Below are 13,153 nucleotides of genomic sequence, written 5' to 3' on the forward strand. Positions count from 1 at the left end.
ATGCTCCTTGGAAACTCTATGAGGCAGTTCTACTCTGTTCTATAGGGTCACTATGAGTCAGAATCAACTCAGTGGCAACGGGTTTTGGGTTCTGGTGGTGCAGTGCTTAAGCACTTGGCTGCTAACCAAAAGGTCAGCAGTTCGAACCCACCAGTTCTGCAGGAGAAATATGTGACAGTCTGCTTCATTTAAGATTTACAGCCTTGGAAACCCTACAGGACAGTTCTACCCTGTCCTATAGGGTCGCTGTGAGTTGGAATCAACTTGATGGCAATACAGTTGGATAGCCATTTTTACTGAAGAAGGAAACAAATTAATGATCTGCTAAATGTTGTCAAAGTGGCATTTTGTACACTGAACCCTGATCCTTGAAGTCAAAAATTTAGTTTTTAGGCATAATTTTAGAAAGACCATTCAATTTATGTGCCAAATCCCGTATACAAGATACTTCTTAAGGGCAAGTAAAATATATGTGAAGGAAACTAAACATTTCATTCACCTACAATCTCATCATACTTTCACTGAGACAGTCAGAGTACTCTCCAAATGACCCAGTTAAATTTAAGAGCTTATTTACTTGCTAGGGACTAGACGCTATCAATCAAAACCACTTGCTTACATAGCACTAAATATACTCTGTTAAGGTATTTTTCCTCATAGTCACAAAATAAAGACTTTATTCTTTATTAACCCTATTGTTTAAAGGTTTCTTATTTTGTTCTTAACAATAAAACAATAAAAAGAGAAAATAAAAACACTAATACTCCAAAATAGCCATTCTCACTATTTTATGTATTTTCTTAGTCTTTTTCCTGTGTAAAAATATGCATATTCAAAACTTGCATTATAGTCTCTATATATTTCTAAATAATACTTTTTTTCTTTTTACATAACAGCATGGAAATTTTTTTTTGAAAACATGACTTTTTGTGGCCGAATAATACTCTATCATATGGTGGTACCATGGTTTATTTTACTATTCCTCCAGTTTACATCATTTTTATTATTTAAAAATGATTATTTATAAAAGTTATATGACAGAGTGAGGAATAAAGCAGAGTAAGCAACAAAAACAGAGAAAAGAATAAAATCGCAACCCATAATTCTTGCCTAACAAGCTACTATTATTAGTTTTCCCATTCTGTCCTATTCTTTTTTCATCTGCCTATGATTACATTATAATTAAAGTACACATAATTTTCTATCTTGAGTTTGTTTCTATTTAACATTATGTTGTAAGCATTTTGCATCCACTGTGGCATGTTGGGTGGAAACTCCATACTTTACCTAACCATTACTTAATCCCAAACAATAAGTTGCCCCTCCCTTCTGCTTTTCTTTTAAAAATAAGCACTTTTCAATAAAATCGCAGTCATCTAGTTTTTACACCCGTACATTAAAAATATTATGTTCATGAGAGCAGATTCTGCAAGGAAGATTACTGAAAAAAGATTAGATGGCTTTTATCATTTTTCTGGACATTAGTAAAAAGTATCTAAAAAATATGGATGTTGAAAACTTGTACCTCAAAGTATAAATAGCATCCTGTGTCAGTTTCTTATGAGCCTGTCATTTTAGTAACTATGAAATATAAAAAATATATACAAGGTATTGATTACAGCTTCCCATAAATAAGTACATCTTGGCATCAGCAGTTCTGGGATAGCAGTGACCACTTAAATATGTCCACATTTTTGTTATTTTGTGTGTGTGGTTTTTTTTTTGGGGGGGGGAGGTTATCAAAGATTGTATCCACATACCTTTTTGGTATAGGTTAGCTGATTTTCCCCTTTCAATCCTAGGTGCAGTTATAGAAATGCTTTCTGGAACTGCTTCCTTTGTGGAGTGCTCTGAAATCCACAACAGGAGACAGAAATAATTCTGATACAAGGATAAAGAAAATGCCCCAACTTACCGTTTCTAATGCAATGACACGGTCCTGCAAAGAAAGCATAATATATAGTTATAAAACCAAAACTATTAAAACCACATTTCCAGTTTATTTAATTTTCAAGTTTTCTATTTATCCGGTTTAATAATAATTTATTAAAAATGTGAAAAATGAAAATTCCAACTCAGAGTTATCTCTATAATAAAAATATCACGAAAGGATCACTGTACCTTATCTCAGCTAGTGTTAGGACCACAAGATTTAATTTTGAGGTTTTATATATGGTTACTGAAAGGACCAGATCTTACCACTTCTGCACTGGGAAAATTATTTATCTACATAAGGACATATAAATATTAGATTTAAATATATGAACCACAATAAGACAATAGTACTAACATACAAAAGGAAGTTTCCAAAATCTAAGTTTAACCAGGGGAAAAGAACATGTGGCTAAGATTAGAGCCTCAAAAGCCAATCGTCAGAATTCAGCACATGTACCAGCTCTCAGTTTGGTCTGCAGCGCAAAATGTGGTCTCACAGGGAGCTAAAAGTTCAGACATAAGAATAACTTCATCTAAAAAAAATTACTAAGTAAACCATTATTGAAAACAAGGCAAGGAAAAAAAAGAAAAAGAAAAGGCTAGGCCACATGCAGCCAATCCTGAACCCAGATGGGCCCTCACTACCTACAACACCTGAGAAGGTTTTACAGAAATGCTGGTTTTAAAAGGGGTCATTAATAATATTGCTTAATTTTTTTTTTAAAGGTAAGAAAATGCATTCTAAATAGTTATATTCTCAACTCTTTCCAGAGGTGGTGGTTACAACAGGAAGCCGTAACTAAATAAGAAAGGCTGTATTGGGGAGAGAAGAGAGTGAAGTTTCAAGAAAATGGAAAGCTATCATATTTCAGAGAGCCAAGGCCACATTTCTCCTCTATTCTTGTTTTAAGAAGCTGGAGAAGTCTGAAATCGCAATTTCTTTTTTCCTCATTCAAATTTGTTAATCACTTGTCCTAACAGGGATGATGAGAAAAATGGTGCAGAGAGCTACCCAGCTCAGATCTCTTGTGGCCCTGCAGGGACTCCCAAAGACTCAAGACACTTAGGGGCAGAATGAAATCAGCCCTCACCTACATTCTCTCAGCCTTATCTACATCACTGAGGGTTCACATCTGCCTCTGGGGCTTCTGAAACCGGACCTCCAGCCCTTAGACCTGGTGACTGAGTCGAGCATTTCTACCTTTTAAACATTTGGCTATGTGGGCACGAATTAAAATGAGTATGTTAATGAAAAATCAGCCCAAAGCAGACTGCTTTTAGCAATATAATCTGTTCAACTGCATTCTGTTGGCATACTTGAGAGGACTTTGTCCTCGCCCCCATGATTTTCATAAAGTAACTGCTATTTTTTTGGCGACTTATGTATTATCTCATTTGAGCACTTCATAATAAATGCACATGGTGCCTCAAGGGGGCTTTGAGCTGTGGCTACTCAGCATTTTATTCACCATTCAGTTGTGCTTTATCATTCTTTGCAGACTGAACAGAACCACTCATTAGATGCCTTGTACAAGCAGAGACAGCCCTTGGGCAGTCTCACATTTATAGGAACCAGATTAGAAGGTTGAAAATATTTATAGCCCCTATTTGCACACAAAGTCTTCCCCATACTATTGGTTTATGTGCTGGTATTATTTAAGATAAAAAAGAAACAAAACAAAAAAACAAACAAACCCAATGCCATCCAGTTTATCCTGACTCATACTGACCTACAGGACAGGGTGGAACTGCCCTCTAGGGTTTCCTAAACTGTAATCTTGTAGGGAAGCAGACTGCCACAAATTTCTCCCATGAAGAAGCTGGTGGATACGAATCACTAACCTTTTGGTTAGCAGCCAAGTGCTTAACCACTGTACCACCAGGGTGCCTTTTATTTAAGATTAGCATATTTTAAGAACACACACAGAGCTGGTTCAAAATAAGTGGCTGCATTAAATTCTGTTTGCCTTAATTCGTATCTTTGTGTTTGGCAATGATAAAATAATTTAACTATATGTTTTAGTGTTTTCAGTTTATTTAAATATGTGTTCCATGGTTTTTTGAGCCCTGGTGGTGCAGCAGTTAAGAGCTGGGCTTCTAACCAAAAGGTTTGGCAGTCTGAATCTACCAGCTGTTCCTTAGAAACCTTATGGGGCAGTTTTACTGTCCTATAGGGTCACTATGGAAACCCTGGTGGCATCGTAGTTAAGAGTTCAGCTGCTAACCAAAAGGTAGGCAGTTCAAATCCACCAGGCGCTCCTTCAAATTCTATAGGGCAGTTCTACTCTGTCCTGTAGGGTCGCTATGAGTCAGAATCGACTGGCGGCAACTGGTTTGGTTTATTTATTTTTCCATGATTTTATAAGATCCTAGACTATAAAATTATGGACCCAAATGATCAAAACAACTCCATTTTGTTCAAATAAAAAAAAAAAAATTTTTTTTTTTAGATGTCAATAAACAATGCACTTGGATGCAATTTAAGTTTTTATTTATGTATAATCTACTTCATTCCAAAACAGTACTGAGGCTTTCAATGTAAAAAAAAAATTTTAAGGAAATTAGGGGAATAAGAAATTCAGTTTACTAACCTGAATTTCAGTAACTGAATCTGCCTATCTACAATACCTGATAACAGATACCAGGAATTATTGCCAATTAGTGAGCTTTCTCGAAACTATAGAGGTTTTTTTTTTTTTTCCTCCAAATCTTAATTGTAGGCTATAAATAAAAATAAACTACTCTCAATCCTTCTGAACTTTTTACTTGCTTTTAAAACTTAAAAAGTTTACTTTGAAAAATTTAAATGGTTGCAGTTTTTGCTTTTGGCACACAATATTGTAATACTGTATAAAAAAGAATTAAGCTAGTGTAACTTTTTTTTTTCTCAAACAAATATTTACATACTTCCTATCATGCTCTTGTCATTAAAACAGAGCTAAGTTAAGCTAGTATTGTGGCACAGATGCAGTCCATGGGAAAAAGGCCAGTATATGTTCCACAATGCACATAAAATTACAGCGAAATAAACTGCATTTTTCTTCAGCTCTCCCATTCTCCCTAGGGCTGCAGTTGTTTTTTTTTTTTTTTTCTTTTTAATCTCCAATTTTCATTTCAACAGTTCATCTTCAAGCTCAGCCTGAAGGCTCAACACCTCCCCACCCCCAACTCCGGTACCTGAAAAGAAAAGCAATGTTAGGAAATTGAAGGGGTGAAGGGGGTCAGGAGGTGGGAAGAGTGGAGAGGGAAGATAGCCATCAGAAGTAATGAAGAAACGGTCCCTACAATCATGCTACTTCAGGTGGTTGTAATAAATCAGTGGTTTGTATTTTTTATTTATGGACTTTGAAAGTATGATGATGAAAACTTGATCTTCTCCCTAGGAAAATGTACACTGCACACGACGCACACACACATACATACATAATTTTGCATATACTAGCAAATTAAGAGGATCACAGACTCTCAAAAACCCACCCATGGGCCTCTAAGTCTTTTTACTCCAAATAAGAACACCTGGAATAAGATGTAAAGAATATTATACAACCAAATTAGTCTATGAAACTAAATCTATTTCTTTTATGAAATATTTCTAGATAATTTACACCAATTACAAAGAAAGAAACAATTATGAATATAAGGGCCCAAGGCGCAGGTAAAAAATATAAAACTCTAAGCAGGCATGGAGGGTAAAATATAAATCTAAGGAGGAATTTTCTTCAAGTATTTTGTAAAGAGAAAGCTTACAGGGAAAAAATATTTTTGGTTGCTTTTTTTTTTTTGTAATCGAATAGTCCCTCTTCCACTGTACTTTCATTCTATCTAAGGTGGAGGGGAGGAGTCCAAGAAACAACTAAAATGTCAACAAATAATCATTTTGATGTTTACTCTTAAAGGTTATACATGTAGTCCACTGCATAGTAATTGAGTTACAATGGAGAGTACTGGTGCCCGTTCCTATCAATAACTAAATATTACACAAATTTCCATGTGAAAATTATGCTGCTTTAATTTATTCTGAACTTGACGGGTCAAGTTGGGAGAGACATATTTTGGAGAAGGTCTCTAGTGTATACACTATAAAAAGATGTATTTTAGCTTTTATGATAAAGTTAGTAACCTGCCTTCAGTTGTATACATTCATTTGCTACTTGGTCACAGTGGGATCTACATTAGAATTCATGAATGGACCAAGGCATATTCATTAGCATCACTAAAGACGGGCAAATATTTGAAGGCCAAGTAAGGATATGAGTGCTAAATGGATTGTTGGTATCTGAATCCCTGATCACTAACAGTTTATTTGATTCAACTGAGCCAATCAATTAGCTACATTGATCCATCCATCCTATCTAATAGATGAACTGAAAGGCTTATAGGTCTAAATAATCAGGCTCTTTTGCCTCTGGTAAGTACAGTTGAATAGTTCTAGTGATTTAATTCATCACAATAATGTGGCATTTTCCAAGAATGCTTTAAATATGTCCATCAGCATATGATAAAGAACAGTGCTGGCATAAAAATATAACAAGAGTCTCTATCCCTTCCAAGTCTAAGAAGCTTGAAGAGTATAGAACAATTCTGGTAACTTGTCTGGGACTGAAGGGCTATGATGGACATGTATTTTTCAAAAAGACAAATCAACACTGAGGACTCCTATCAGTGTTGGAAAAGCACAAAACCTCTCTTCTGGAGAAAAATCCACTTTGCTTCACCCAAAGAGAATACTGCCTGCCATTCTTCCTGTCAGCATTAACTGTTTAATCAGAACCCATTTCACTTGTTACCTCCTATATGAAGGCTGTAGAAGGAAATGCAAATATGTACTATTTTTTCTCTAGTCATTTTCCACATGCCAATCCGTTGCATTTAACAAATTGTCAATTGTTAAATAATTAAATGATATAGCAATAATATCAAGTGTATTATTTTCCAAGCTTCAAGATATTAAAAAGAAAAAGAAATGGCCTTTATTAACCATGACACATACACACACAAAAATCGGCATTACATATCATGATTTAAAATAAGTTAAAACAATATAAAGAGAAATGAAATTGCAAACAACCTCAACATTGCAATGCCCTCTCCCCCTCCAAAAAAACCTTTAAAATATAGTATAAATTGGCTTTGAAGGTATCAAATACATCAATGGTCTATACATAAAATTGCACGTTATCTCCTAAAAGTCAAAGTTTTTCTGTATTTCAGAAAAAACTTTTGGATTGATGGTATAAAAGCAGCTTGCAGTGGTTTCCAAATCATCAGTGTTTAATTTAGCCATCATTTAGAGGCCTGTATTCAAGCTTCAGGAGACTGGTGGCACAGTGGTTAAGCACTCGGCTGCTAACTAAAAGGTCAGTGGTTTGAAGTCACCAACCACTCCAGGGGAGGAAGATATGGCAGTCTACCTCCGTAAAGATTTACAGCCTTGGAAACCTTATGGGGCACTTCTACTGTCCTATAGGGTTGCTATGAGTCAGAATAGACTCAATGGCAATGAGTTTGCTTTTCAATTATTCAACTTTGTTAACTCATCTCATAGCTGCTTACATGACCTTTTCAAATCATCTACTTCAGCGTCCAAATAACACAATGGGAACATTGAAAAGAAAACCATGGCAAGCTATCATGATTTTGCCTAAAAAGCTACCAGTTAAAAAAAAATTTTTTTTACTTATTAAGAAAAACCAGTTTAAAGGGATGTATCGTGTCCTAGAAAAAGACACCATTTTTGTAAAGTACAGGGTCATCAAAAGCAGAGAAACCTTCAATGAGCTGGATTAACATAACAGCCACAACAATGGACTCAAACATACCAACCATCATGAAGATGGGCACAATGTTGAAGAACTGGGCAACGTTTTTTTCTGTTACACATAAGGTCACCATGGGTCAGAACTTACTCAATGGCAACTAACAACAACAAAAACATCATGTCCCAGCCTAGGGGGAGTACTCAGTAATGTTCTATGTTACCAGCTTTTCACTCCGGGTGGAGCACATTTCTAATAGAACCAGAAGCAGAAATGATCACAGGATTTACGAACAATGTAAGAGTATGTGCTCTTCATTTCTGATCTCTTCTCTCATCCACGGCCATTGTCACAATAGAGACTCAAGGCAGCCAGCTATTCTTCTGTAACTTTGGTCTGTTATAGTCTCATGTTGGTGTTTTTGTTTGTTATGAGGCCATTACTGATCACTACACTTCACAGTCTGACACTGTGCGGGAAAGGCTGAGGTTGCACTTACACTGAAGTGGGATCTGCATGGGTTTGTGGGGTGGGGAGTGCATGTGGCTTGGAGGAGGAAGATGAAGTGAAAGAAACGGAAGTGGACCTCTGTTGGTTTGTTTCAACAGATTTCACAGTGGAAAATGCAGCCTGAGAAGTGAGATAGGGGTTTTCCTTAAAGTTCCCATGAACACTTCCAGACAGCTGAATGAATCTACTAACAAAAAATCTCAGATTTACCCTTTATATATCAGATCATAAAGCAAAGCAGCGGGGTTTCTTTTTCCCCCTCTTTAAAATGAAGAGTCACTTTAACGTTCCTTCTTCAAAGCACAAATGTAATTTGGTGTGTAGGTGTGTGCCTACAGGATACAACTACAAACAAGCAGAATGGTCTTTGTCCTGGAACTACTCAGTTCCAATGACACTGCTGGTAACAGGTAACAAAGGTGCTTGTTTGGTGAATGACATCTGAACTGGGGGACAACTAAAAATTATTTGCAGATACAATAAAAGAAATGGCGGTGGTTGGGGCAACGCAAATGACAACCCGTATAATTTCCAAGATTGACTGTCCCCAAAAAGAGATGCTTAGAGAACAGCAGGAAGAAAAGTTGAGCAGTAGGGGGAAAAACCAACAACCCAGAAACCAACACACCATATTTTTTCCCCCGAGGATTTACATTTAAAAAAATAAAGTACATGTCTCCAGTTGTGAGGTTAGTCATGTATCAGCTGAATATGCTCTGAACTCGTAGGCAAATCATGGTGCAACGGTGACTATGGCATAACTCATGAGCAGGTTTGTGTCATACAGAGTTTGTGGAAAACAACAGGGTATGTTTTCACTTTCAGGCATACAAAGGGGTGTGTATCTGTCACCAAACTTAGCTAGTCTAATGAAGCTCCCTAAGGCTGACATCTCCATGGTTTCCCTGAAGGGCGCATGTCTCCTGGGCTTCCAGGTGAAGAATGTTCAAAAGTAAACGCATATAATCATTGAACCCATCTTCCCAAGTTCCTTCCTCCTGAATATTTGAATTACAGAACTTGATTGTGACTATCATGCATGTCATATGGTTGAGTCATGAACTGGCACAAGCGAATTGTCCACCTTGGGAATTAACCTGCTTACCTTTGAGCAGTTCCAGTCATCCACGTCCTAATTTACATGTAGAGTATTTTACTCAATATTCCTCAGGACCTAAAGCACAGGCACGCTACCTTGGAGTCTCTCTCAGCCTTCATTCCCACATGCCTTCTCTGTACAGTTACCTCTTACCACTTTATATTGAAGAGAGAGGCTGCTGATAAGGATAATCAAAACATGAGCTGATAGTTTTAAAATAAAATATTTGACTGAAATGAGTTAGGTTTTTCCTACTTCTTAATTTGGTTTGACTTAATTTAAAACTATTATTAATCTCTATTTTCCAATACAGACGCGCAGGAAAGAAGGGAAAGGTGGCTGAAGGATTTAAAACTAACCTCAGATAATCTGCATGCTATTAATCAATGGTGCACTGTTATTACACTCTAAGATAATTTAAGATAAAAACCCAACGACTTAGTTTTAACTCCTGGGATGCATAGCTGAAGGCTGACTTATCTTGAATGCCCTAAAATAAAGCCGATGTATTTTGCCTATTAAGTTCAATATCCTAAATATTCCTACCTATGAAATACTTAACTGCTTTTTCTTCAAATTGAGCTTCACTCTGATTTTTCACTGCAGTATGACTAGCATCCTCCCAAGGTGGAATTTTAAACAGTAGCTTCGGCTGTTCAAGAGAGATGTGAGTAAAGAAAAAAAAAGTTGGAAAGCTCTTTTTTATCTTAAAGAAATGGGAAAGCACTATAATACTAATAGCTCTACAAAATAACACCAATAGGGCTATAATTTCAAACAAAATTTTAAATTTCTATATATAGAGAAAATAGTATCATCATAGTACTTTTAAAATGTTCTCCTAACCCCCCCGCAAATAATTTCAGACCCAATTTAAAGTCACAATTTCAGGGAAATGATTACTTGAAAGTTAAAACATTTATTTTACTCTGCAGGACCGTGAAGAGTAGTGATTTAATTCACTGTATCTTCAATTGTGTTTCTTTCAAAATCATCACTGAAAGTCACTAATCCTAAATTCCACAATAAGTGGTTGTTGACAGACACACCTGGCAATTTTAGTTGTTAACGAAAGTTACTCTTCCTACTCACATCCTTACCTGCGGGTAACAAAAAGCTGATACTGTGTGATTTTTTAGGAGCGCAGGAAGCCTGACTGCTCAAAACTATACTTTCATTTGCCAAAGTATTTAAAATTCTACCAACAGTGACTTATTCTTTGAGGGAGAACTCAGAAATTTATTCTTTGACTCATACCACGCAGTTCACCTTTCAAAATGCAAATATTCCTGAGATAGACATTCATTAAACTAATTCATTCTTAGATAAGGGTCAGCAAAATAGGGCAGTGGTACATATCGGCCTCCTGCCTGTTTTTACATACCACAAGCTAAGAATGGCTTTTACATTTTTAATTGGTTGAAAAAAAATCAAAGTAAGAATAATATTTCATGGTATGTAAAAATGATTCAAATTTCAGTGTTTATAAAGTTTTATTGGAATGCAGCTTCACTCATCAGTTTATGTATTGTCTATGCTGTCCTAAAATAGCAGAATTGAGTAATTGCAAGATAGCATGTGGCCTGCAAAACCAAAGTATTTAGAATCTAGCCCTTTACAGGAAGTTTGGCAATCCTTGGTCTAAGGTGTTGGTATCATATAATAATTGCTTCCTGCCTCACAGAGGTGACCCTGTAGCAAACCCTGTAAGTTTCTGGAAGGAGAGGTTAAGGTGAAACACACAGACCAAAGACACAAAAAACAGAATAGAAATTGTACAATATTTACCCAACTTTAAAGCAAAATTTTACAGTTGTATACATATACATAGAAATACTCAGAATATAAACTATTCCTCAGGCCATGTAAGTTTCTTCTTTTGTCTATTTCTTTTATCCATCCTTTCTTCTTTCTTTCAATGTTTTTCCTTGCTTCTTTATTTCTCCTGCCTTCCTCATTCCTACTCATTTACTCATTTAATTAAATCATCAATTTATTTATTCACATTTATTGGGCCAGGCACTGGCCCAAGATGTTGGATATTGGGCACACAGCATTTTTTCTGCCTTCATGGAGCTTACATTCCAAAGGAGAAGATAAAGGGGGAAATGAAGAAGATACTCAAGGACTGTGATTGGGGTGAAGGTGGGGGTTTACTTTAGACAGACGGGTCAGTTTAAGTCCCTACGAAGAGGTGATATTTGAGCTGAAACTTGAGTGTAAAGGATCTAGCAATTGAAAGAGCCATAGGAAAAACATTACAGAGGGAGGGAGTAGCAACTGCAAAGGCCCTGGGGCAGGAAAGGGTTTGCTGAATATCAGGAACAAGGGGGACAATGGTATGGCTATAAATTTAAACATTACTTTAAATTACCAGTATCAATAATAACAAACATTATTTACTGAAAGCTTATTAGCACCAAAACTGTACTGAGTACTTTTCACATATGTTCTCATTTTATGTTCAGAAAAATTCCCAAAAGGTGGATATTATTAATTTCATTCAGGTAAAGTCAAAGGAACAGCCCCAAAGAAATGATGTGTATTGAAGTCCACACTGATTAAATGGTGGGACTTGAACTGTTTTTGAAGGTCAGGTCTACCCTGACCTTCAAAAATAAATTAAAGGTTACATTAAAAAAAAATGTATATATATATATATATATATATATATATCTCCTTTAATAGCTCTGCAAAATGGAACTAATGGAAACACCTAGCCTGACATTGCAGCTTTATGAGCAAATAATAAATGCCTTTTCATTACGATCATGGCTATTTTGTGTATGTGCATGGTGGGGGCTGGTGGAATCCACTGGAAGATTGTTCTGGAGCCTCTTCCTCAAAATTACACATGCTAGGACAGCATTCTCATTTTTAACAGCTGTCAGGTACAGGTGTAACAAAACTGTAGCCCAATAAAATTTAATATTCAAACAAAAGTTGTTATTTGTACACATTTTCACATTTATTTCACTAGATGATAAAAATGATTATCATTTTGCCATACGCTTTTCTTAAGTTGCAACTCCTTTCTACTTCTTCTGGGCCTGACATCAGGCCAGCTGAAGCACACACAATCAATACCACTGGGGAAATATCAGAGGAGAGGATAATAGAAAGAAAAACCTAAACTTTAATTAGTTTGTGATATTGTGCAGCTCAATGGCAACTCTTTTGTGCTGGTCCCCCAATTCTTTTGGCTCTGGGCTGCAGGGGTTTAGATCCATTCCTGTGTCTGTAAATGGTCTTTCTCTCCCATTCTGTTTCATCGGTGACATATTTATTAGCTCTTTTTTTAAACAATGAGATGAGAACTAGAGACATCAATTATAACCAGAATATAGTAAAGGCCCAAAGTCTCTTACAGGTAGTTAATACTTCTCTACTTCATTTTAAGAGGAAATACAGAAATAGTGGTAAGAAACTAACAGACATTCCAAAAAAAAAAAAAAAAAATCTGTTGCTGTCTAGTCAATTCTGACTCATAATGACCCTACAGGACAGAGTAGAACTGCCGCATAAGGGTTTCCAAGGAGCAGATGGTGGATTTGAACTGCTGACCTTTTGGTTAAGAGCACAGCTCTTAACCACTGTGCCACTAGGGCTCCTTAATACACATTAAATGTTATTTATTAACAAGGTAATACGCCTTCACACTTTAAAAAATAAACATTAACAAATTAAATTTATAATAGTGAGTGTAATGCAGAGATACTCTGGAAAAGGACTGAACTTTAGAACCAATGTTTTAAAATAATCACTGATTATGATGAAAAGACAAAGATACACGAATAGATGCTTATTAGCCATTTTCCCAGCTCATTTTAGTTTTATCACTTTTTATACAATT

General features: G+C 36.0%; 1 protein-coding gene across 15 annotated transcripts in view; it reads right to left on the bottom strand.

The window, feature by feature from the left end:
* Positions 1 to 13,153, bottom strand: part of CEP128 (centrosomal protein 128) — a 554,311-nt gene that overhangs the window by 102,113 nt on the left and 439,045 nt on the right. For 9 of the 15 annotated variants that reach the window (XR_010323198.1, XM_023546439.2, XM_023546440.2 and 6 more), the window contains 2 exons: positions 9,863 to 9,952; positions 1,916 to 1,939 (listed from right to left, as the gene is read on the bottom strand). The exons of 2 other annotated variants lie outside the window; for them this stretch is intronic. Coding sequence is in view for 11 of the 13 variants with exons in the window: in XM_023546439.2 (XP_023402207.1) it covers positions 1,916 to 1,939; positions 9,863 to 9,952 (114 nt within the window). In the remaining 2 variants the exon portion in view is untranslated. The remainder of the gene's footprint in view (positions 1 to 1,915; positions 1,940 to 9,862; positions 9,953 to 13,153) is intronic. 4 more of the 15 variants (XR_010323199.1, XM_003408566.4, XM_064292824.1 and 1 more) reach the window with 1 other exon arrangement.

The sequence above is a fragment of the Loxodonta africana genome, chromosome 10, assembly GCF_030014295.1.
Source record: "Loxodonta africana isolate mLoxAfr1 chromosome 10, mLoxAfr1.hap2, whole genome shotgun sequence".
Lineage (NCBI taxonomy): Eukaryota > Metazoa > Chordata > Mammalia > Proboscidea > Elephantidae > Loxodonta > Loxodonta africana.